A 26211-nucleotide genomic window follows, 5' to 3' on the forward strand; every position below is an offset into this window, starting at 1 on the left:
ACCCTACTTTTTTTTTTTTTTAAGATTTGACTCAAAGATCTTGGTTTTTGCCACATGGCAACCTATTCACCGCAAACCATACTTGAAATGAAAACAATTCTTTTAAAAAAAGGCATTGGATAGGGAATATCTTGCTTCTCCAAATCAGTTGCAGTCATCACCAGTGTTCCCTGGTTTCCCTTCCTCCATGTCACTGCTGTCATTTTTCCCACCTGAGAAGACCTCAAAATCTCAACTGTGGTCAAGTAAACCACATTTTTTCACATTGTGTCATCATCAGTGGAGCATGGAAAAAGAATAGTTAAGTAGAAAGTACAAATATCTGTTTTCAAATGTCAGAGGTCAAAGTAAAAAGCCAACAGAAAAACAAAGTAATGCACAAATACCGGAAAAAGCTAGCCTGTAGTTTTTTTTTTATCACTGCAAACCAAAAACGCAGGAGAAAATTTAAATGAACAACTGATAGTGATGGGGTCAAAATTATCATTATTGATGGAAATGAAGACACAGCTTATGTAGCAGTCTTGCACACATTCCGCATTGAGCAACAACTACATGCAACCAACAACCCCCCCCCCTTTTTTTGTAGGTGTCGGACATGTCAATTTGTAGCTTTTTGCAGCTCTCGTTTCCTTTAACGTTGCTGTGTCATCTTTCGACTCTGCTTTTGGTAAAACTTCCAAATGACACCCAGACCTCATTTATTCTACCCCATTTCTTTGCAGGGTTACATTGAAACATATGTCATGTATAATTAGGATCCAACACAATTTTCGTAAAAAGCGGCTTTTAATTCAGCTGGTGTAAACAATAATATGACGCCAATTCTTGAATTCATTCAATAACACCATGATTGTTTTGTTCCGAGTCCCAATTTGACGTGCTGAAAATGTGACAGGAACGTGTTATTTGACTTACAAGATGCTTTATGCCCCTAAAACAGCGAAACCTCTAAAAGCTCAAATGTGGAATTCAATTTTACTCATTTTGAAACGTGATACTGTTACTGGCTAAGAAACAATATACAGTGATTGTATCAAGTTTAAAAGACTAAAGCAGTCGTTACCAAAACTCCTACAAACCTAAAATATTTTGAGCTTTCATTGCATTGTATGTCACAACATCAGATTTGAGTCATTTCCAAACAGAATGTTTACACAGTGCCGAGTCAAGCCGATAAGGATTTGTTGATTACGTTCACCAATTAGCAACAAAAGGTTGCTTTTGTGGCCAAAAAAAAAAAAAAAAAAGAACAGTTCATACAGGCAGTTATATTCATACAGTAATGACTACAGTAACATAACGTGATAAATAGGACCGACAGTAGGATATGATCAATGGCATGATCATTGGACAGCTTGAAGAGAACCTGAAGGAGTTGTAATGTGGTCAGTTAGTAGCCAGAGGATGTGCAAACTGTGCGAAAGGTTTGGACACCCGGAGCAAAAACCTGAGAAAGAATGATTTTGTGTGTCTGTGAGTGTATGTGTGAAAAGTGTGTGTGTGTGTGTGTGTGCTAGCAGCACGACCAGTTAAGAGAAGATACACCAGTGTTAAAAGTATGTTACTGTTCTGCGCAAAAAAAAAAAAAAAAAAAAAAAAAAAACCTATATAGAAAAATACATCTCTGCAACTTCCTTTTTTCCTTGCTGGTAAAAAATAAAAATTAAAATTGAACAAAGCGGGACTTGTCTACAAAATAACGGGGGAAGAAGTTTAAGATATTTGTGCATTATTTAGAAGAAGAAAAAAAACACGCACATATTTGCAGCTACTTTCAAGCTGAAGGAAATTCAACAAGCACCCGCAGAACCCGCCAGACATTTTCAACAGACAAAATACGCTCGCCGTACAACATTCCACTGACCCTCACTTTGTTACCTGATCCGCTTTTGTGACATTTCTATGGGCTGACAATGCAAATATCAGACATTTTCTACAATGACTGCTGCACTACAAACAGTACAGTATAGTCATCTAGCCATTTATACATTCCTTACATCGTCAATTTATCCTCACACAGGTTCGGTAATTCTCTATAGAGTTGGTATAAGAATACTTTATGCCCCGGCATCTTAAAAAAAAAATCAAGTACACACCTTGATAAAACATGCATATAAGACTTAGCAATAAAATTAAAATTAAATACGGAATATTGGTAGCAAAATTCTATGCCAAATGTACTGATGAATCGTGCTGGTGGGACTAAAGCCACCTATTGCAAGCGTGTACGTTACTGTGTCAGTTGAATATTAAAAAAAAAAAAAAAAAGGTTATAAGACACCTTGATGGCTAACTATCATCATGTCAGAAACATCAAGGGAGTGGCAAGAACTTTTCATTTTCATCATTGCCGGAGCACCAGTATCAGCCCATGATGTTGATAAATGCCTTTAAGTGTGCTTGGCCCCAAAGTTGCAAAGACCATTAGAATCCTGCTACTGGTCTGCAGTTACGCGGGGCATCCTCTGGATGGCAGTATAACGTTTGTAAGGCCTGCAATGTTGGCGGCAGTAAGTGGCAGTTAGTCATGACTCATTCGTTTGGCGTCTACGGGGACATCAGTGCACACTTGACGTGTTCGTAAATGCGACCGTGCTTGTGCTTCACAAGTCCATAAAGTAGAAGAATGATCCATTTTAGGCATCGGGAACCCCCCATTCCCCTCCAATCGAGAAGTCTCGGAAGGGAGCTCTACACTGGTCGCACAGTGGCTGCTGCATGGAGTCTACAGTCCTTTCACTGATTAGTCCCAGTCATAGAAGAGTCTTTGCATTGATAACGTAGTCAATCATCAACATTTTAGAACCTAAAAGCAGCAATTTCAATCCATCAGTTCACAGGAGGAGGATAGCTTTTGTGCATATCCGGGGCGGAAGATCCTCATTCCTAGCATTGCCTTCTTCCAAGTACTCTCCTAGAAGGGTTTATTTAAGCATACTGTACGCACCACCTGGTCGTTCGTGCTTTGTTCTGTTATACCACAATGAATCACAGTGGAGTAAGTTTTAACGCTGAACAGAAAAGCTAAAAATATAAAACACAAAATCACACAAGGATTCATCCCCTTTTTATACACACGGGGTCCGCAAGCTCTCAAAGTTCAACTTGCAAACAAGTAAGCGACACCTAAAGCATGGGAGCTAATTTTGAGCGGTGGCAGAATTGTGAAGTGAAATGTCGGCCATTTCCAAAAGCTATTTAAGAGATGAATGTTTGTCTTGCATCATCTTGTGTTTTATACTTCAATTTCATCCATTTTACAGCTCATTTCACTGGGAGTCATAGTTCAAAGCACTTTGATTGAACAGTCAAAAAGACTGTCAAGACCAACGAGCGGCCGGGTGAATACTTGGTACGGGAACGGTGAGGGACAGCGAGGACGCTCAGGCAGTCCTCTCTTCAATAGCGGGCTTGTTGCCGGGGATAGGCTGTGCCGCATACACACTTCGACTGAGGCTGTCCACACTTTGGAAATAAGGGTGGGTAAGTGCAGCAAATGCAGATATCCTCCTGGAGGGATTGAAGGCAAGGAATTGCTGCATAGAGGACAGAAAAAAAAGTCAGACAGCAAAATTATCGTCAAACGTCATGGACCGTTAAAAAAAAAAAAAACCTGACCAACTAAAGTGTAATGTGCATGCCGGGCCAATAGTTGGCGATAGCACAAACGCAAAGGCAGATGTTGAACACCAGCTACCTCACAGACAAAACAATCTTTTTTGCACCGCACACGGAAAAACTCCAATTTTCTTAACAGGAAAAAAAAAAGTTTCATATCTTGACTGCATTTCACTTCATTTCTTTTGTAATTGAACCACAAACAACATGGCGAGATTGTCAAGCAAGCCATACAGTGCATTTCTGCAACACAGACTCTCCACGCGCGAGTCTCCGGGCCCGGATGGCTACCCCACCGACTTTATGAAACATTTCGGCTGATTGCTACTTGGTGCTCTGCGGGGCTACGCGTTAACGGCAAACTGATTTCATACACGAGTAAACTGAGTTACGGGCGTTGTCACAGAACCAATTCAATTTGGACGTACCAACAAGAGGGCCCGCCCTTGCTCGTCAATGTCAGGAACCAAGTCCTGTATTGGCTTAGCAGGCTGCGGGGTGAAGGCACTCTGTGGTAGGGCCACCTCCTGGGGCCAGTCCTCTGCTGAAGGTACCCCAACAACACTGCGGGGATGACAGCCGAGAGGAGCGTTCTCTTCCTTCACTCCCAAAACGATGCGAACGGTCATCCAAATTCAAATCTCCAAATACTCACTCAAAAATCTTTCCCAGCTGATCGACGTCAGAGTTCCCGCGAAACAGAGGTCTGCAAGCGAGAGGAAACTTTTGAGTGTCACTCGCTCCTGCGCAAAATCTCACAGCCGAATTTGACTAGCGATCCGCACAAATGAAAACATTCAATAGTCAGCATGAGTATGACGATATTTCCTAGTGATTGCTTTTGTGTTTATGTCATGTTTGATAAATAGTGATTGCGAACTGCTCCGGATGATTTATGTTGCTTACTGTCAATTTGTTTGTTGGTTTCCTTTATTGCATGGTGATGATGGCGTTCATAAAACATGGATTAAGTCAAGTTAAGTCCCCACCGAAGCTGGCCCAGGTACCAAATTTACAGCCCATAATTTTCAAGCTGACATTTGTGCCGATTTCATATCGCTCAGCATACGTGTACTTCCTAGTTTGGAATGCAAATGAACACAATACACGCACTGTATACATACTGCGTTGATAAACTGCGTTTTTGAGCCCGAGGCAAAATGGCAAGTGTCACTCTCAAGGAAAGAAGTCTCACACTTGCATCTCCGTCTCCAGCATTCAGCATTGTGGGGTTGTATTGGTAACGCGAGTGAAAAAAAAAAAAAAAAACGAGAGGAGAACGGCAGCAAGACTGCTGGTGGTTCCTGTGGCTTTGGCCCGTCTTCGGAAGCCCGTGGGCGTCCATGTCTGCTTTGGCACGGGCGCAAATTCCAGGAGTCAGCATCAGACCAAGTTTGCCGTCGGTAGCACGGGACGGAAAAAGCCTAAGCATCCTGTGCGCGTTCGCTCGCTCTCGCTTTCGCCGTGAATGTTAAGTCGTAAAATAGGAGTGGGAGCGGCGTGTGAAAGAAACATGTGATTATCCGAACAGAGAACGAAGCATGGGAACTCGACCTTCCCGCTGAAGGAAACGCGGAGGTGTTGATGTCAAAGGCTTAATTTGAACAATGCCCTTTGTGCCCAACAAACCATACTTGTGGTACTTCTGAAAATATGTAAACATGCTCTATTTTTAGTCATGCAACAGAAGATGGAACAATGCACATCTTCACTGTTTTCCTTTTATTCGAAGCCTCGGGAGGGCTGAAAAGTGAAGCTGTTCCACTTTGCATCTTCTCGCAATTGCTGTTCGGCTTTGCCAAAGTATGAGCAATGCTTTGAGAAAGGTAAGCAATTAGACAGGGCAGACTGCGGCTTGGCACCGGGTACGCTAATCATCACACAAATCAAAGTGTTCATTAACTTAATACCGAATTTGTTGCAGCTATTCAATAAGCAGCCTCCTTAATTGACGAGACTTTGTGCGTCTAGTCGCTGACGGCTCGCTGAAAGCCCTTTGAAAGGCAACCGCATCTGTGCGGGTTTCCAAACCGCCTTTAAGATCACACCAAACCAGTTTTGAAGATTCACCTCCAGCAAAGCCATCATGCCAAAACAAGTAGGGCTGATAATTCCGAGAGGTCCGTTTTTAAACCTGCTGCGGATTGCCGGTTTGTTAGCGGTGACCACAGGCATGCGCGCGCAGTTGCGGACGCGGTGCTAGTCTTCACACTGGATTTGTCCTCCTTCGTGAGGTTTGCATCCGCATATAATGTGCAGTGTTTATGCCCCCCCCCCCCCTCCACTATACACACACAGGGAATATGCTAGGTTGGGAGAGTCAGCTGAGTCATGCTTCCTTCAGCGCCAATACTTCTCTGTCCCACATTCCACTGCAGCAACCTCTGGAATGCCTGTGTGTATGTGCATGCGTGTGTGCATGGTTGCACGTGAGTGTCAAGTTGGGTGGCAAATCGAGAGGAAAAAGAGCGTTTTGTCTGATGTGGTGATGCTTTTTTTTTTTAAACCCCCCCATCCTACCCCATCCTCTCCCCGCCCTGTTTTAAACAGTATAATATACGCACAAGGTGTTGGTGGAGGTTTATCAATAGAAAAAGCCTCCGGCGTAACAGACTGTGAGAAAGTCAACATGGATGCGAGGCTTCTGCCGGACCATTAACACAACACGGTCGACCTTTTTAAGATTAGAGGAATGTCAACAAGCAGGCGGTTTTCTCTTTCTCATTCACTTCCAACCATGACTCACATTGACACTATCCGAGCCATGCAAATGTAGACTTGTATGATATTTGCTCAAATTCCTTTCACAACAATGTAGTCATTAGAGGAGGCATTAAACATTGGTATGTCAGACCATGAAAGGGGAAACTTGCCCCGGGGTGGCTGATCGCTGATGCTTATGGGTCTTTACATTTTCTTCGGGTTACTTTAGCATTGCACAAATTGAGCATGTGTCTTATGCCTTATCTTAAAATATCAGGAAAACCCTTTTTTTTTTAAACCGAGCATTAAGGCAAAGTTGACTGATTTACAATTTCATAATGGCGAAAGATTAGGCTTGAGGCGTCACATTAAAGAATGCACGGGCAAATACACTGAAAAAAGGCTTTGTTGAATTGACTCCATTTTATTCTGTCAAATGTTTGCGCAAAATAAAATCTGGGTCGTTGTGTGGTCTACCTTAAAAATGTGTCTGGATCGAAATGTTTTAATGCTGTGCAACCACTTGACAAAATAAAATAAATGAAATCCAACACAGCATTTTTTGTTTTGTTTTTTTGTAATTTCCCCCCTCAAAAATTGTGAACACATTTTAATCATGTACAACCGATACATGTTCAAACTAAGAAAATTTAAAGAAACTTTTTTTACGGTGTATTTTCAATGCACTGTATAAGGCTCACTCACAGATTTGCAAAAAGTCACATAACAACATCCATGGTTGCATTTCCATGCCTCTTGGCAATACTCAGGTTGAGTGCGTTTCTTTTTTTCTCTTATCATTTAACAGCTAAGATAAAAAAAGAAAAAAATTGGGGTATCAACAATGAAAAGCTCATTTTGAGTGCAACCTTAACACGCAATCTGATGAACACAAATATTTCATGCGGCACCTATTCTGATGGTCACAAATAATCAGCGGAAATCTTTCTGAGTTTTCAGTGGCTAAAATCTTGGATTTGGGGCCGGGAAGACGGCAAACAATAGATTTCTCTCCCATTGTTCCGCCCCCCCGCCCCCTTCTGCGACAGCATCGCCCAGGTGCCCTTTAATCTCTAACAGGTGGCCTTTTAAAAAGCCAACTTAATCACCTTGAGAGAGACCGAATGTGCACGTGGGCGTGTGTGCGTGTCCATTACAGCGTTCTCTGCCCGGCTCTCAGTCCTTAGGCACAGTTGGACAAAATAGAGCGCGATGAAGTGACATGTCAGAACTTTTTTTGTTGTTGTTGTTAAATAGTAGGCTACTAGACCTGTTGGACCACAGACAATTTGACAAAACAATTCCAAACATCCCAAAAAGTAGTTGCACTTGGGAGTACACCGAATGTTATTTTACTACTGGACACTTTATATTGCTCGATGGCGCTCCACACCATTTGCATATTTGTTGCTGTCTCAGATCTTTTGTAATTTGTAATGAATTAGGATTTTTTTTTTTTTTTATGAACGTGACAACAGATGGAGTCAGAATCAAGCTGGAAAAAAAAAAAAAAAAAAAAAGGACAAGTCTTACGCAGAGGGAACGGCGCTGCGTGGTTTGTTCAATGGCACTTCATTCAGATTTCGCTTTCGTGTGCATACTGTATTTACTCGCAGTCAGTCACATTGTGCCAGTCCCACCGCATGTCGTGTATACACCGCGGGTCAGTGTGTGTGCGTGTGTGTGTGTGGTTGTGTGTGTGTGTGTGTGTGGTGGCTGTGTGTGGACGGTTGGGGAAGGAAGCATAAATTGCCATTCTTATCTACACGAAAGCAGACCATTAAAGTCAGTTGCTCAACAGAAAATTTTTTTTTTAACCCTTCATATTTAAACCGGCGCTATGACGAATATGGCGATGCCGAACGGATTTTAAAAATGGGAAGGAAGCAAAGCTTTTGACTAGGTTTGACGGAAAATGAGGTTATTAGCTTGGGATGGCTTAAGGGTGTGAAGTCAGTTAGACCACAAACTGACAAACACCTTCTGTATATCAAGAAGTGGCGTCTCGACTCATGTGCTGCAACCACAGCAAGTTGCCAGTCATTACTGGAATAGTTTGATAAGCCAACTGTGATGACCCTGCCCTCGCAGCTCAAAATGCATCGGACAGATGGGTTTTTGTCTCACAGCAGCATGATTTGGGAAAACTTCAGCCTACAAACAAAAGATGGAATTATTTTAATGTACTCCCCCATCGTAAGGGAACTCGTTGTTTTCAACATGCGGGTGAGATTCCAGGCACCAATTCATCTAGCAGACCGTGAATGTGCAAAGCAAGGTGCTGCTGTTTTGGTTAGTAACGTGGCCCAGCAGTTAATTTGTCAGTGGCAATGACAGTATTGTCTACCTCGCAACTAAATGCGACATGGGATCTATTCGAGGGACGACCACTATTTCAGGAAATACTGGAACAGTATGACAGCTATTTATAACACGTCTTCCCTTTCAGGTTTTGCATCTGGTACCGTCTATTCATTAACCGCTATCCCACATGCTACAGTGAACACATTTCGCCTCACCTCCTTCTGAACATCTCAGCAAAGATGCAGCCGACGCTCCACAGGTCCACTGGGGTCGCGTAACTAGACTGCAGCAGCACCTCCGGGGCTCGGTACCACAGTGTCACCACCTATAGCGTTCGGAGAGAACGGTGGTGAGAATAAAAGGAAGGCAAAGAGCGAGCTTTTCTTTTTTTTTGATGTATTGTCACATCTTCCAACATTTCAGAAAGAAGTACTACTTTCCATTCAAAATGTAATAATCCATTACGGTCACTTTATTTTTGGCATGATTTTCAAGTTCCTTCGTGCTTCTCTCATGAGTAAGCAGCGACATTGTTGTAAAAAAAAAAAAAAAAAGGCTCCAGATACAACTCGGTGACCATCGAGTTATAATGGAAGGTTTCCAGGTGCTTTCCTAAAGGCCTTGATTTATCATCAACCTCTCGCTCTTGTTCCACCTCCTCAGGCACCGCAGCACGCTGATCAAAATCAAAATGCGAACACCGGAAAGCAACGTGAGTGCAGTGAGTCACCTACACGTATCATGGTTGCATGCGGCATAGATTTTAGGGGGAGAGAGAGGGAGAGAGAGCGCAAAGTTTAAAAAAAAAAGGAGAAAAAAGTTACAGTATTTACTAATGAGCTTGAAAAATGATCCTGACAACAAATGCGAAGATTTGGATGAGGTCTTTTCTACTGTGCTTATGAGCACTCAATTTCGGGAGCCGGTTTGCAGACCTGATTTAATGGATCCTTAGTCGAGGCCGATTAGGCCAATCCAACATATCAGTCCCATTTCTACTTTAAAACTATTTATAGAATTGAGGGTTGCTTTTTTTGCAGATGTGAGATACTCTCATCTCCTGTTTCCTGCTCAAGTGGAAATGAGGGAGGAAGCTGGGACAAGTAGGCTGTGAATGCGATGGCTTTGAAAAGCTACTGACCAAATAAATACCCTGATAACTCAAGATCGGAAGACTTCAGTATTCTAAAAAAACTTTTCATTTGCATTTTGGGGGTTTCCTTCACCACATTATGTGTAGAGAGAAGTTAGCGCGGTTCATCGAGCTCACATGAGTAACCCCAACTGTTGTTTTATTACGCAACCGTATAACTTCTCTTTACAATTTTATGGCAGTTAAGAATGTTAAAAATTAAAGAGCCTCTGTAGTGAAATATTTGATGAAGGCCGCAGTTTCAATTTCAAATTATTTTTACGACTTTTTAAAAAAATTTTTTACTTGGGAATAGATTACTTCAAAGCTAATTATTTACCATGATAAATTTAATTTGGGAATTTAAAGAGGAAGGGAGAGACAGAAAGCTGGTGATTGAAAAAAAAAACCCCACACAAACATCGTTACTTATGATAATGTTCAAATTTCGTCTCATTATCGCTGCGGTTTGCAGGCATAAAATGTATCTGTTCTTATCCTTCCACCCGCTGCACATTGCTTGCACGTGCAGCCTTCTAAGAAGAACCACAGACCTGGAGTTTGCAGTATATCCGCTGCAGTGCAATTCAGTTATTCGAAAACCTAAAACGTTACCCACAAGCGCAGATATCGTCTCCATTTATGTCACTTATTTGGCCCCACACACATACCCCCCAAAAAAATAAAAATAAAAACCCAGAAAGAAAGATGGGGTGACTGACACTGACAAGTTCTCGGATACCATTTTTGTCGCAGCCAATCTATGGTCGGGTGAAACCTTATTATGCTTCTGAACTGCATAATAAACTCGGCACATTTGTTTCTGTCGTCAGCGCTCCGTAGATAAGACCCCAAACCAAAAGTGTTTTTCTGAACTCCTCCACACTACGCTCAGATCATATCCCACTTTCTTCAACTTAAGTATTTCATGACGCTGCGCAGACTAGGGTGGAAGAGGAAACGTAATTTGACAGCTGAAGGCATCATGCGAACCCTTTCACACGCCGTTTGCCACTTAAAAAAAAAAAGTCACATCATTCTTCAATTATGACACACAGATTTTATTGGGATCTTTCATGACAAGAAATTATCGGGGTTTTCCGCCTCTTTTCCATGATTGTCTGGGTCACCTTATAGTTTGGTCTCGCGCTCCATGTGTTCCTGTAGTTCAACGGTGAATGTTGCAAGAGTAAATATACAGGTGGTAGAGGGAGGCGGGGGGGGGGGTTGCAGGAAGAAGGAGGTTCGAGTTTTGTTTCTATGGTCTGCTGTTCTATGTTGTCAGTATTTTTCTTGGCTGCTTTCTTCCCTTCTTCCACATGGTAACACAAACAACGGAGGGGGGTCAGACAAAGCCGAGCGAGGAAAAAAAAACAAAACAAAACCTAAAACGTTAGTCAGTCTGTGTGTGGTGTACGAGGCTGACTCCGGATCGGAGGACAGCATTCTGAGAATTCCTTTCAGCTGAGAGCATCCTCCCCCTCACCACCGCTAACGCTGTCCCTCCACTTTCACTGCTGAGCTCTCAGCCCCAGAGGACCTCCAGACCTCCTGGGTCAGACCTCCGTGGCCGTGCCACTTGCAGCGCTTGGACCCCTGCCACCGGCGTTCTGCGCGAGCACAGCGGAGGAGGACAATAGGGTGCATGAATGCCAGTGTGTGTGGGTGTTTGTTAGCGAATGTGGGAGTGGTTGCACGTGACTGAGTGAGCACCTGCGTTCGCCTGGTTGAATACGCTCCGGTGCCAAAAGCGTTCGTGTGAATGTGTGTGGCTCCAAATGAATGCCAATTATCTCAAACATGTGCCTGATGTTTTAAAAGGCTAATTGCAGTATATTATCTATCATCCCTGTGGGCAATTTAACATTAAACATACTCAAGATAGTTGATAGCAAAGATCAGTTGAAAGCGTGCGGCACAGGCAGAGCCATTGATTTATCTTGCAAGCATTGTAAATAGAGTGGGCGCATATAACCCCCACACACCAATAAATAAGGGACACGATTAAAAGCTTGAAACTGTTCATTCACTTTTTGCAGAATAAGTGCAGTAAACGTTTGGTGTTGTCACATTTCCCAGCTTGTACACATTATCAGTCTTAGGTCAGAATGTGATTACATTCCTGAGAGCAATTCAGCACAAATTAAAGTCTCCCAAAGTGAATCTCAGAGGAAAGGGGATAAAAGGTTCAGGGTGTGTAGGCAGGCCACATATGGGAAGAGCAGAGGATATAGAAATAATTATCATACGAGGGAAAACAGTCTACAGGGTTCTCGGCCTGAGAGTCCCCGCAGGCCCCATTCAGTCCTTGTAACGAGAATATTTCATGACTCGCTCGCTCCTTTCCCCCCTCTTGTTCTGCAATTTATAGTCGCAACAATCAGACTGCACCTGGCCAAGAAAGGACATAAAAGTGAGATTATCGGGGATATTGATATATGGCTCGAAAGAAAAGTGCTAGAGCAGCAGACAAACTGTTACAGTAAAACAGACTGTTGCCAAAGTATGCACAGCATACAGGAATGCAGCATGGGGCCCTCAGCAAGTGAAACAAAGACAGCACAGTCAGTGGCTCCCTCTCCCCTGTGCTACCACATCCGCACATCATTAGCTGGAAAATTCCAGATATATGCCGTCATTTTTTCTCTCCCCCCCCCCCTCCCCTTCCTGCTACGGACACAGCTTCCATATCCCGTTGCACTTTTGTGTGTGCACATGCTCGACTCCCGCTGCTTAGAATCCCCACTTGGTGACCTGGAGCGACGCCAAAGACTGGTGACAATTAATATAGTTTGGGGCCGGGGAGGGGGGCGGGGTTAGAGGGCGATGCTGGCGAGATGCAAGAAGCACGGTGCACGTGAGGGTGAATGTAAATATAAACAGTGAAAGCAAAGCCTTGACCTGTTTGCATGTAGCAAGCTAAATGTGTTAGCTAAAGTTCTGGGACAGCTCCTTCGCTTTTGGCTGCAGTCAAAGCATACAAGTGTTTCCTTTTTTTCCCCCCCATGTGGAGCTGTTTGAGGAGATATCTAAACAATCCCCGAGTGCGCTACACGTGCTCTCCTGCGTTGACCCCCCCCCCCCTCCCCCCGCCTCCCTGGTGCCGGCCTGGTTTTCATTGTTCCCCCTTTACAAATAGCAGAAATGCATTTCAGCAAAGCAGATCAATTCAGAGACTACTACTGCCCTGACAGGGAGATATTAGTGTTCTAAGTCTTGCTTGATGTGCTACCGGATTATAAAAGGGCTCATATGGTAGACATTGGGCTCTTGAAAACACATTTATAAGAACCATTCTTCTGTTTTGAGTGCAGGAAATATGGTTTTGATTTGTGTCGCCTGAGATATGCTTCTATTTTTGTAATTGCAGAGGGACGCCTTAATTGGTAAAAAATACCTTTAATGAGGGGGTCGGGTGGGGGGGGGGGGGGACATCTGCTTTCAGAAGAAGCTATAGAGGTGTCCGCGGGCCATCTTCAAGAATACTTACTTGCAAAAGCATGCTTGCTACAAATCTTGCGCCTGTTAAATATAGCAACCCTCGGGATAGTTTGCACGCAAAGCAGAAAAACGCAAATCAAACAAGTGATGAGTCTGGTGGTATTCTCCTTGAATCCAATTTGACAAACGATGAAATCCACAAGACATAGATGAATGGAAGCTAATTGTTATGTCACGCCATATTTTGCCAAATGAGCGAAAAGAGAAAATAGGCATAACACCTAAAAAAAAGTCACCGTGCTTCTACCGTCAAAACGATACCAAAAATTAGGATTGAAGCTTGATGTTGGATCCGTACAAATGAGCAGAAACATACCGAATAAAAATGCTGTTATATGTACACCACACCCATAGGTGGCGACGTAACTTTGAGACCCCTGATCTTTTTTTCAGTCTTCAGAATGTGCATACAAGAAACCAAAACGTTTGAGCATGTCCACAGTTTCACTGATCCTTGTGATCAGAATTCAAGAAGCAAAAATCTTGGCTGGTGGTTAGGATTGGTTGGATTTACAGTTTTGAAATAAGAAGCGGCAAATTTTCTTTAATCAAGCAAAAACTGCACTGTGATCTATTCTCGATAAAACATTTTGCCCAATAAATTTGGGAAGCTGGTAATCAGACCAACTCTTTCCTCTATGGCACGTCAGATGAACCCATCAGCTTTGCCCATCTGCCTGTCACTCACGGCAGTTCAATGAAGCCGGAGCCAGACTGGGTCATTAAAATGCCATTAACAAAGCAACTGCCCCCTGGGGACTACCAGAGGCAGCCTAATCGAGGCCTCGGTACCAACCCAATGGGTGGTCTCTCTCTCTCTTTCTCAAGATATGCAAAACTTCATAAAATGGTGATGTGGATGGTCAGCCAAATGCAATCATACACATCTACTTTCAGATTTTTCTTGTCAGAATAGCTAAACACAGTAGCGACCAAAGCAGCACTGATGACTCTAAGAGGCTAATACAGTCATTTGACCAGTGTTAGAACACGTGTATGTCCAAGTTTGATGAGCGTGAAGATGCTAAGGTGATTACAGTGGAAATTTCAATTGGTAAGACTGAAATAAAAAAATGAGCCGGGGACTTTGGAGCAACTTTATGCAAATGGCCACGGGCAGACATTGACATTTGAAAAGTGCAAAATGAATCACAAAGAGAAGTCTTGGTCCCTTAAGCAACAGCAGTTCTCCACAGCCCATCTGTCTGCCAATAACGGTGGCATTAGGTGACTAAATCAGTAACTGCTGCTCTGTGTTGGGCAAGGGGGAAGATCCTCTTAAACGGTGTGGCGCTTTGTGTACAATACATGCAATTCACTCGTCTTGACGATAATAGCTTCTATGAGCCGTGAAGAAGCGCAGAATGGCTTAATGAAGGCGGTGTGCGATTGTATGTGGGGGGTTTTTGGGAGGGGGTGGCGGGGGGTAGACTCAGGAACATTTATCTGGGAGCGAAGACTCGTGCTGCACTCTACCACACACAGCTTTAAACTCACACACTTGTATTATTGTGGCCTTTGCTGTACAAGTATAGTCAAAGAAGGAAATGAGTGTGAGTGTGAGCTAGTGTGTGTGCACAAACCAGCTCAAAAGTTAAACGCCTTGGTGTGCACAAGTGATTTACGGTTCACGATGTGTTTCACTCACACCTCAAGGTGAATTCCCTTTTTAGAATGCAACCTTCGAAACTGTACCCTTGCCAGTAATACCAGTGTTAAGGCAATGGCGGGAAGAAAAACTCCCACTGCACAGCACACTTTTTGGAGGCATTATGTTCATGTGAAAATCATTTTGACACTTCAGATATGTTTCGGTGCGTCCCTATAGTGGACCATGAGAGCTGCCGAAAAGATCTCTGCACAACCGTAGTCCAAATGTTAATGAAGAACAAATACTGCACATTAATATTCCTACCATTTTTCTGATGCTTTTAAAATGTGTGTGAGAACTAACTGGGTCATTTGAAATACTGACAAGCCAGCAAGCATCAAGCAAAATGAATAAATAAATAAATAATCAGTGGCAAAAATATTAGAAATCAATCCCTAAAATAAATGAGTTAATGTTGTGCATGGCTAGTAAGAAAATATCCCTTAATAATTCAGGACAAAAAATATATATTCTGAGCGACATTTGCTGCCTGTGTCTTGATTTGAGTTCTTCAGTCTCCATTTTATCTGGTCATCGGAGCCCACAAGACATCAAAGTACCAAGAGCGGGAAAGGGAGGGGTCCTTGTGTCTCCTCATCTGTTCCATCCCTGTCTACTATTGCCACTGAGGAATTCTTGAGAGTAAGAGCCACAGGAACCCTTGGCTCTTACTTTACAGAAATTCGATCATGTGACTCACTGGAATGGAACTGCCCGCTCATGTCCCACGAGCGCCCGACACATCACATTTACATCATTTTTCATCTAACTCCCACGGGATGGGAGGGGATTTGACAGCAGCATGTCTGCACTTTCATTATATTTAAAAAAAAAAAAAAAAAAAACATGAATGAAGCTCGATTTGGCAAGATTTCTTGAACTAAGAATCCCAAATGGCTTCTTCAGATCGGACTTTATTATCTGTGAGATATGGACTCACCACAGAGGTGAGCGCCATCTGGAAGCTGTAGATGCGGGCGAGACCGAAGTCGGCTAGTTTAATCTGTCCTCCGCTGGTGACCAAGATGTTCTGCGGTTTGAGGTCACGGTGAACTACACGGTGTGAATGCAGGAAGTCCAGCCCCTGGAGCAACTGATACATCATATCCTGTAAGAAAACAATCAGTCAATAACTTTTTTTTGGGGGGACGGGGGACGGGGGGGGGGGGGGTTAAATAATTACATTTGAACAGAGATATTCTCACATGGAAACTAAATAGCCTGAATGTCATAAGCTTCACTAAAATGGCAGACAGAGTTTGGTAGAAAAGGAGTTAATGGAGGAGGCCTGTGTCTTTTCTTGTTGACTGTGGCAGATGTTTGATAACACACACACACACACACACACACACACACACACACACACACACACACACACACACACACACACACACACACACAAATGATAGAAGGAGGCCCCGCTCTATACAATCATGGAGCTCTGTTTCATAGCAGCTGCTCCGCTGGAGTTAATTGGCATTCCCTCTCATTTTATGACCACAGGCTGACCTCAAAAATGGCCATAGGCACTGCATCGATAACGCATGAGCTCAAGAAAACGAGCGCGAGGAGAAGGCAACTATGTCGAACCAGCTTGGACTTGTTCCTCCCAAACTGAAATACTTCCCAAAACAGGTCTTGCTTGCACCTGTAAACAAGTAACGAGCCATTGATAAAGAAAGTGGTGGTTTTGGCTCCGGAATGAAGCTCATACCGAAAGGGCAGAGCGCCGGTTTTGGATCGTTTATGGTATTCCAATAAAAGACCAGCTTGCATATCCAAAATCAGAAGGGGAAGGGTTGGACGTATACTGCGTATGAAAGCCACTTAAAAAAGGAAGGAAGGAAAAAAAAAAATTCGGGCAGCTTGATGCGTCTTATCCCAGCCTTTACATACACACACGCTCCTGTAAATACACACATGCCCCTTAGCCCACCAGCCTCCCACCCTCCCCAAAAGGTCCCCAGCCAAGACCTCACAAGTGACATGGAGCTGAGCCCACAGCTCTATTCACTAACTGACCAGCTGGTGAGTGAGTCAAAGAGGCCTGCACACTCAAGCAGAAAACATTAGCAAGCGGCGCGGGGCTGGCTGCTGTGCAGCGCGGGAGATGGGACACCCCGCCGTGGACACGGGGAGCCGAGAGCGTGCGCGTTTGTATACATACAAATGGCGTGTCCCTTGGCCCCGTGTCCACCTAAACACACAACAGTCCGATTTGCGTACACCTCAGCTTGTCGGCTGTCGAAGCTTGGTGTGTAATAACGCGTGTATGTGAAAATGTTCAGTGTGTTTGTATGTCTGTGTGTGGTAAGGGGGTAGTCGGGGGGTCCTGACCAAGGGCAGGCAGGATGCATAAACAGACCTTCCTTTCTACATCTCCATCCAGCCATGACCTGGTGAGGAGGGCAGCAGACAGACAGGGTCATAGAACAGAGGGAGGCAGTTGGTTATTTTAACGTGCGTGTGCGCGCGTGTATGTGTGTGTGTGTGTTGACACAATAGCACCCCCGAGTCAGTTCCTCTCTGCTTTAAATAACCATTTCACCGTGCTTCCTTTCAGCAGGATTTGCTAGTAAATGCTAATTACCTCAGAAGTGTGACTCTTAGGCAAACACACAAACAATGATGCCCCCCACTTGGCCTCAGCGCCTTCCTCTCTGATGTATCAATTTCTACTACAACTGAGTCAACTGCACAGGTGATTGACAGCATGGCAGATACAATAGACACAAATATAAATGTGTTGCAAAGTTTAAAATTAAGTTGAAACTGCCATACATTTTAAGCAAGTCAGTTCCCCCTAAGAGTTCGAACTCAGAAAAGTCCTTAGGCCATCTTGGTCTGGAAGAGACAATATCACACAAAAAGGCAACCGGTTTGACCCCACAGAAACAGAGGGGCCAGGGGGGGGGGGGGGGGGAAAGTAGTAAGCCCTCTGCAAGATGCAGCCACAACATGGCTTTCTGGGTATGCTTCCTTTTCTAATGCAAATGTACCAAAGGCGGCCATATTGTTTATTGTAGTGAGGCACAATATGGGACATCTGCCGGTTAGCGTTAGTGTAATTCCCTCCCCATGCTTCATTAACCTCCCCCTTTATAGGCTCAGAGAATAGAGCTGTGGTAGCCTGGATGATGGCAGCGGAGAAGGGTGGGTGACACCCAAGCGCTGGCCCCGGCCGAGGCGCACTGAGCCTGGGGTAGCTGGGCTGCTTGATGTCCTTCCAGCTCATTTAATTCCTGGAGGAGGGCCCCTTTCATCAATGAGCATGTGGTGGGTCTCCAAGCCGAGTGGAGGGTGGGGGCAGTGGGGACAGAGGTGGACAGGCTGGCAAGGAGTGGGGTAACTGGTTTTATGCTGGTTTAGGGTCAACTGTATCTGAGCTTTGTTAACATGTAGGGGATTTAATGGTAACATCAACAGGCTAAGGTGTACCAAATCTGACGGAAACCACAATCCGATTCGGTCCAATGAATTTGTGGTGTTGTGGGGGCGTTTCGGGGATGAGCAAGTGGGCAGCGTCCACTCTCCTAGAAATAACAAGGGATGGAGCCAGTGTCGTATTGTCAATCCCTCATTGCCCTTTTGTCTTCTAATGGCTCGGGTTGCATGGATGTTCAGGGAAAGCAAAGCGGGCGCGAAGACGAGCCCCAAACCGACTCAACAGGTGGCTCACCCTCCACAGATCTGACGGCAGGATGAGCGGCATAGCTGTCCAGCAGGGCACATTGTGAACTAACCATTATTTCATTCATAAATCACAAATTTGGTTGATTCAAAAATGTCAATGATCATAACCAATGGTGGACATTTTAGAAAAATATTCCATGTCAAGATAATTTGCACTGGGGAGAAAAGAACTTGAACATATTCATGCATCACAATTATTTGCAATTGTGAAACAGTTAAGAGAATACATTGAGAAGAAATAAGAGACGAGCTACTGATTTTTTTTTTCTTCCGTGAAATAATTTGTGAAAAAAAAATGCGACACATATGACTAGCATTGTCGTATACTTTTGAATGGCAGAAATTAACGCCGATAATCTTTGGTGCATTAAAAAAAATATATAGTGAATCAGCGTACACATTGTGTGATAAAGTAATACAAGCAAGAAATTACAGCGCTAGACACTACATTGGGTAAAGACCTCAGGTCAGATCCACCTGTTTCGTCTATGCTTACACAGTTTATCATCAATATCGCTGTTTGACAGAACGTTCACACATAAACTGGGCCCTGGGGTGGAAAAAAACCAACAGATATTCGAGCTTCCACAAGGTCTCCATTTCAAAACTGACACTTCAACTCAGAGTCCCAAAAATGGAGCTATAACTCCCCAGTATTGTAAACGTTAAATCATGGGGCCTAGGGGTGAAACACGATTAAGAGTTCTTTAAAAAAAAAAAGGTTTGTGGGAAAGATTAAAAAAAAAGAAAAAACAGTCACAGAGGAAGGGTTAATGGCGCGTCCAGTTCCGACCTTTGGGCAATTTGTAAGTGAACACTCAGTGGATTTTAGCACACTGGAGCAACCGATGAAGGCACTTCCGTATGCTCATAATGGCCCCACACAGTATAACTTTCAATCCAATATAAAACTTTTCCGTAAAAGCAAAAATCTTTAGATTTGATTACTTCATTCACACACTAATTTTCCGAGCATAGGCTTGAATCATGCAAGGAGAAGGCCAAGTGAAAAGAAGAAGCCATTAACTCATTCACTCCCAAAGACGTTTTTAAACGTCTTTTCAGACTTGGTCCAAAATTGGCTGGTACTGAATGAGTTAATGTGGAGCCCGTTGGCCACATGTGCGGGCCTTTAAAAACACCCCGGTAGTTCTGCTGTTGCAAAGAACTGCAGTTTGTCCTCCATGGCTTTAGTCAAAAAAAGCTCCGTCAGTACCAAAGGGACACGGCCGCGGTCATTCAAGCCACGGTGGATTATCAAATATCTCCTTTTCCATTTATAAAAGAAGTCTAGTTGCCATCAAGTCACCTTAGTGGTTTGATATGTGTCACAACAATTGAACACAAACTACAGAAACTCGTTGCTGGTCGTCAACTCTTCAAGCTGTCGACTAGTAGCCACTCGTCATTACCTTGATGGTTTCTGGCGGCACGCCGGGGTCAGGGGCTTTCTCTAGGTAGGTGGTCAGGTCTTGATCCACATGCTCAAAGACCAGGGTGAGTTTGGTTTCGCGGTTAGTCCGAGACACTGTACACACATCAAAGAGCCTGGAAGAGGAGGAAAAGTGAGCGATCAATATACTGTAGCTGGCTGATTGTGCCGAACATCCAAAAACGAGTCAAGTTCAAACTATTATGTTCGACATCACGCATAAAGTCAGTCAATCTCTCGAGACTTCATCTCACTGAACATCCAAAGGATTAATTCCACAGAAGGTGTTTTGCTTTGTTGTTGTTGTTGTTGTTGTTTTTTGGGGGTGGCGGGCAACGTATAATGTACCAACGATGGCAAAGAGAAAAAAGTGGGAACCGAAAGTGGAACTTGCTGCAACATAGGAAAGAGTCTGGCAGCCACAGGATTGCTTTGCTAACACCTTCCTGTTCTGTCTCCGCGTAGGTGCTAGTTCAAGCAAAGTGTGAGGAATAATACTTTATTTTAGTGTCACATAGTTGAGATATACAGTATATATATATTTTTTTTGTTACTTCAAATTGTTGGTCTATCAAAATCATTTGGAAGTGCACCAGTGTCACGGAGCAACTTTGTGTCCGACTTTGGGGGTTTCACTAAATTACTCGTGTGAATATTTGCAACAATATATGTCGTTCACTTGACATCACTTGACCAAACCAGCCAAAAGAGGTGAGCTGTGACGGCCGCTACCTGAGCCCTTAGGCATTATGATGTCATTTTCAGTCAATAGCAAGTGTCAGTAAAAGGCAAAATGGCCGCCCCCTGAGATGGATAAAAACTGGTGTGTTTTTCTGCTTAATTCATTTTCCACAAACATATTATTCATCAGAATACCATGTTTAACCTAGTGGGAGCTGGGGGGGGGTGCATATAACATATTACAATTTTTTTTTTCATAATGATTCCCCTGAAACCTTTTAATTGCCTCGACAAGTTAAAAAAATTTTCATCGCTGTAAAACCTTGTTGCTGCCATGTGCATGTTCATTGAAAGCTTTGGAATCTTATTGAGTTGAATGATCACAAGAAAGCGATGCAGGAAAATAACATATTGTCCTTTCTAACCAATTTACCCTTGTAAAAACAAAGCTTTCAGCCATTAAAGGCTAGCAAACACTAATCATCAGTGGTTAAGGTTGTGCCAAACGAGGCAACAAGCAAAGGCCAAGAATCCAGATTATGTCTGCAACCTGCCAAATGAGGCTTTGGTGAAAAGCTAAAACAAAAAACGATGCAGTGTGCCATCTTCAAAGAGCCGGGGGACACAAGCGGCATTCCTCAAACAGCGCTATGACAACTCCTGATGCTCTTTGGCATGTTAAAGAGAGCTGCGGCAAGGGCGTCATCTTCCATCACAGTAGCGATGTCTGGAGGCGAAGGGAAACGTAATGGAAACCCAGTGGCCATGAGCTGTGTTGACACCGATTAGTTATTGGCATCACATGACCTCATCAAGTATGTCCAGAAAAGTCTAAATCAATGTCAAATATTGGGTCAGTGCAAGTGAATGATTACACCAAAACATGACGGGGAGTATTTAAGATTAAGATATCCTTTATTTGTCCCACACTGGGGAAATTTATAGAAATTTATTTAATCTGTCTTTATCCATTTCGGAAATAAATACATTGTGAGATCTTGAAGTGTGAGGGTCCTACTGTGTCACATTAATTACAACTTCCATGCACGTAAAGAAAAGACGGAATATCTCTTCTAGTCCTCCGACAAGGCTTCATGTGTCCATGCCGACACTCTTGAAAGAGGCGGACTGGAAACGCTCGAGTCAGTGGTGTGAATGAGAGGTGCTTCGTTCAAGGTATTAGTACCGCGTGTGCGATGTCAAAGAATAGATGACGCCCTTCTCTTGAAGCGTTGAGGTGAAACGCCCCTCACAGCTCGATTGTCGGGCTACAATGTGGGGCTCTCAGCAGACACTCAACATATGGAATGAATAATGGAGCTCATTACCAACATCCAGCGGTTGCCGGGAGTCTCACAGAAGGGCCACAATGCACCCTTCCTGGCTTGAGGTGCTCGGTTATAATGTTTGGGTAAACTGGGGGGTCCCTGCACCAATTCAAAAAGCTTTTAACCATTACAGGAGAGATTCTAACACCCCCCCTGCCCCCTTTCACAGTGGCAGATCTACACGCCAAACTGAGCTGACGGAACGGGTTTTGGTCAAGTTAAAAATAATTCATCGCAATTGTGCTAGGACAAAGGCATCATCACTCATTATTCAATGATTCACTGAGGAATTATTGTTAGAAGCAAGAATGTGAATGTGATGCTTCCGTCATATCCGTTGAGGACTTCCCCAATGCATAAGAGTGGCATAGATAACTGACCGGTGATTGTTTGAAATAAAACTGAAACTAAATGGCCTCAGTCAGCAGTTGACAATGGAATTAATCAAAACCTACCGGCCCGGGAGTGAAGCACGGGCCGACTGGAAATGGAAATTGGAAACGCAGTCAAGCCAAAAATGATTTATACGTACCCTCATCAAACTTTTGAATTTTGTTTGTGTTTTGTTTTTCGGTAGATTCGGATAACTGGAAATGGAATGACACAATAATGTCACAAAGACTGTAAGATGTTGTGCTTAGTTTCGTGCCGAATTAAAAACACAAATTTAAATTTAAACAATGCATCTTCAAACGTACCGGTAATGAATAAAAACAGTGATTCGAGAAGCAATATTCCCCAGGATGCACTGCATCGATAGCAAATTCATGAATAGTGATACGAAAATGCGATTATTTAATCAATAGGACACATCTGAGTCATTGATTCAAGCAAAGAAAAGTCAATTAATTACCCCCCCTCACCCGCCCCCATGATCATGTTAACTGAATTACCACCATGACAAGTTTTCAATCAACTTAGCTGTTGACATGGAAATTACGTCTCGGGTCGAAGCAATTTACCCACTCGTGACTAATCTACTTTTTGACTCACACGTCACATTCAAACAACATGCGCTAGAGAAGAAGGCTATAATCATTCCAGCTGTGACGTCACGGTGAAATGTCCGACAGTCCAGTGGTCACCAACTACTGGGCCACAGACTGGTAAGAGGACGTAGGACATTTGGTACTTGGCCATATAGAGAAACACCTTACAACACAAAATAAAAAGACAATGACATTCAAACATCTTCCCCCCAGCAGGGCTTTACTGTCGTTGTAATATCACTAACAACCACTAGATGGCAGATATGGCTTAGCTGCACCTACACTGGGTCTTATACTGCTCTATAACACAACATGAGTCTGCCATTTTTTTCCCCCGATTTGGAATGATCAAAATTTTGAGTGAGACGATTTTGGTGAGAAAATAAATAAATAAAATATAAGATCATGTACTTTATGTTGGTTTCTTCAGCAGCTTTGTGTCGTCCTTGAATGGTAATTTCTATGCAAGAGAGCGCGTTGCACTGAAATAAAACAGTATTGGATTGGACAAGCTTTATTGTCAAATGCACTGTATGTGTAACATACAGCGCAGATGAAATTTCTTCCCTCTCAACATAAAGCAAGAGGAGTATGTTCGAATTGGATTTTTAATACATGCATGCAAAAATATATATATATTTTGCACGCATGCATGCATGTATTTTGTTGGTTAGGAAGTGTGTGGAACAATGCCACCCCCCCCCCCCCCCCGAGTAGACCCGGTTAAAACTGCCCACCCTTGATCTACATGCATTACTCCACCACTTGTGTTCAACTACAAGCCGCTTAAAGGGTTATAAGACTGGGGCACAAATGTTATTTATGAGCCCATCTATGGTGTTTTTCCATTTTATTAGCTGAGTGAACTTTCATAAGGCAAAGCAATGTGATTGTTTGAGATACACAGCATGGAATTCTCCCTGCTTTACACATAGTTTGTCTGTAAACTTCAACTCGGAGATGCATTTCATGGCTTGAAGCCTCTTTTTGAAAGACTGTTCACTACGTGCCAAAATTCTGCTTGCTTTTTAGTGAGTTGAACTCAATGACCGATACAACGCTAGCAGCTCATATTGTACGTTGTACTAAATAGTGATTGGGTGGTAGGGAGTGCCTGAATAATTCCGAACATAGCCATGGTGAGCAACACATAAACGTGCATATATTAGAGCAGGTTCTTACTTAAAATGAGAGTTTGGCCACGCACAGACACACACCTTTTCTCCCCAAAACTTACCTGACAACATTGGGATGCTCAAAGGCTTCCAGCTGCCTCAGTACCGCCACCTCCCGGATGGTTGAGAGAGGCATCCCCTCTTCCTCCGTTTGGACGCGAACTCGTTTTAGGGCAACAAATCGTCCCCCGTTCTTCAGATCTCTGGCTTTGTACACTTTTCCATAGGCGCCTTCTCCAATCTCGGCCACGGGCTCATACTGCGTACCAATCGTTTCTTTGTCCATTTTTGCTTATTTTTTCCCTCCTCGTCTTGTTGAAAATAGTGCGGGGATTCCCAGCGAGGCTGACGAGCCAGACTTTCTCACCGAGACATATTCACAGGAAAAAGTGGGCACGTGCAATGCCTAGATGACAGAGAGACACGGATGGAGGTACACACCATCTTTGTCAGAGTTGGTCAAAATGTGCCCCAGGTAGCAATTACAGGACTGTCATCATGTTTTTTCCCGACTATCACTACAGCAGCCTCGATGCCTCCCAACTTGCACTCCTCCTCCTCCTCCTCCTCCTGTTACGCTTACATGTCCTCCTCCTCTTAAAACAAAGTTAAAACACAAGAAAAAAACATTACTTTAACGTCAGTGTTTTTATGCTAGCTCTATGTGAAACACGCAGTCTGGTGCGTTCAAAGACTCACCGCACATGCAAATGTTCCAAGACATGGACTGTCTCGCGTTAAAGGAAATCGAACAGCATTTAAAGAGAACAAGCAGAAATAAAGTCCAAGCTAACACGTTTTGAGTGCCGTATCTAGCCTCTTCCCCTGTGTCCATTTTTAGCAACATTTGTTATGAGCTAAAAGTTTGTCACTGAGGCCACACAAACGTTGCGAGCACGTGGCTGTCTCCTGGCTGCATTGTCTAAACTTCAACAGTTTCAAGTCCTTTTAAAACGCTAACAAAAATTGCCTTTCATACATCAAGCCTCGTATTATTACCCCAATACTTGTGTTTTAGGTTTTAATAACACTTTCATTCTCAATAACGGCTACGACTATTTTTAACACATTTTTATTGATTAAAAATTAAAATAAATTAAATCGCGTGGTTGAAATGCTCCATTTTGCCTGCTAAATATAACTGGACACTAGTGCAACATGTATACACACTTTTAGTCTCACATTCAACACGACTTTTAGTGTTTACCTCGTTTTATGTTGTCAACAATATGTCGCAACGTCGGCATGTCCGATAAAGTGAGGAGGCACCCGGGTCTCCGACAAGAAAAAAAAAAGGGAAAAAGGGTCGCTCAAACGCATCCCTGTCCACTGTACTCCATACGGGGGCCACACAGGTAGCTGTTGGACGGTGCATGCTCTAAACCCCCATCCCTCAAACTGCACCAGGCAGGGACACTCAAACGGGGGGAGGAGGAGGGTGAGCGGGTGGAGGCGGAGGGTTGTTCGAAAGCTCCACGCACACGCGCGCGCGCGCACACACACACACACACACACACACACACACACACCGCCTTCAACTGTTAGTGGGGTGGGGTGGGGTACGCAGGACAAAGGCAAACGCGTGATACAAGCCCTCCAAAGCCACGCTCCTCTTTAGATTTCCCCCTTTCTCTCGATCCCCCCCCCCCCCCCCCTTCCATATATCCCCCAAACAAGCCCATGCACCAGCAGCCTCGCTCGGCCGTGTGAGCTGCGTCTCCGCCTGGCTTTCCCACGCCGGCTGAATGTGGCCTGACCCCCTTCAGAGAGGTTTGACACGGAGCGGGGACATTTCCGCATTCCTCCCCGACTACAAAGGCACACCGCCTCCTCTTTGCTCTCCCCTCGGCCTCCTCGGAGCTTTACCATTCATAGTGCTCCTCGCCGGCGGGTTTTGTCTCCCGTGTCAAACTCGGGAGCGCTGCAGGGGTCGGGGGTGTGCAGGGGCGGGGGGGGGGGGGGTGCAGAAGGGGGTGGAGGGTTTTTTTTTTTTTGGATGGA

The 26211-nt window shown here is 43.9% G+C and overlaps 1 protein-coding gene across 2 annotated transcripts; it reads right to left on the reverse strand.

Annotated features, from left to right (window-relative positions):
• Positions 1 to 770: 770 nt before the first annotated feature.
• Positions 771 to 25736, reverse strand: cdk6 (cyclin dependent kinase 6). Of its 2 annotated transcripts, XM_086136824.1 has the most exons (8): positions 25418 to 25736; positions 24273 to 24616; positions 20018 to 20153; positions 15853 to 16020; positions 8844 to 8953; positions 4277 to 4327; positions 4050 to 4185; positions 771 to 3539 (listed from the first exon to the last, which is right to left on the reverse strand). In XM_086136824.1, the coding sequence occupies exons 2-8, from the start codon at positions 24494 to 24496 to the stop codon at positions 3387 to 3389; spliced, it is 978 nt and encodes a 325-aa protein (XP_085992950.1). In that variant the 5' UTR covers positions 24497 to 24616; positions 25418 to 25736; the 3' UTR covers positions 771 to 3386. The 2 variants fall into 2 exon arrangements, with proteins under 2 accessions (XP_085992950.1, XP_085992951.1); XM_086136825.1 differs by lacking the exon at positions 25418 to 25736 and having other exon boundaries at positions 24273 to 25391.
• Between the last annotated feature and the right edge of the window lie 475 nt (positions 25737 to 26211).

The sequence above is a fragment of the Hippocampus guttulatus genome, chromosome 18 (assembly GCF_054856545.1).
Source record: "Hippocampus guttulatus isolate MCC_2025c chromosome 18, RoL_Hgut_1.0, whole genome shotgun sequence".
Classification (NCBI taxonomy): Eukaryota; Metazoa; Chordata; class Actinopteri; order Syngnathiformes; family Syngnathidae; genus Hippocampus; species Hippocampus guttulatus.

Coding starts and splice junctions, on each gene's coding strand:
- cdk6 (XM_086136824.1), bottom strand. CDS start 24,496: ATGGACAAAGAAACGATTGGTACGCAGTATGAGCCCGTGGCCGAGATT. Junction 16,021..20,017: donor TGCCGCCAGAAACCATCAAG/GTAATGACGAGT, acceptor GTTTTCTTACAG/GATATGATGTATCAGTTGCT. Junction 4,328..8,843: donor GCTGAGATGTTCAGAAGGAG/GTGAGGCGAAAT, acceptor TCTCGCTTGCAG/ACCTCTGTTTCGCGGGAACT.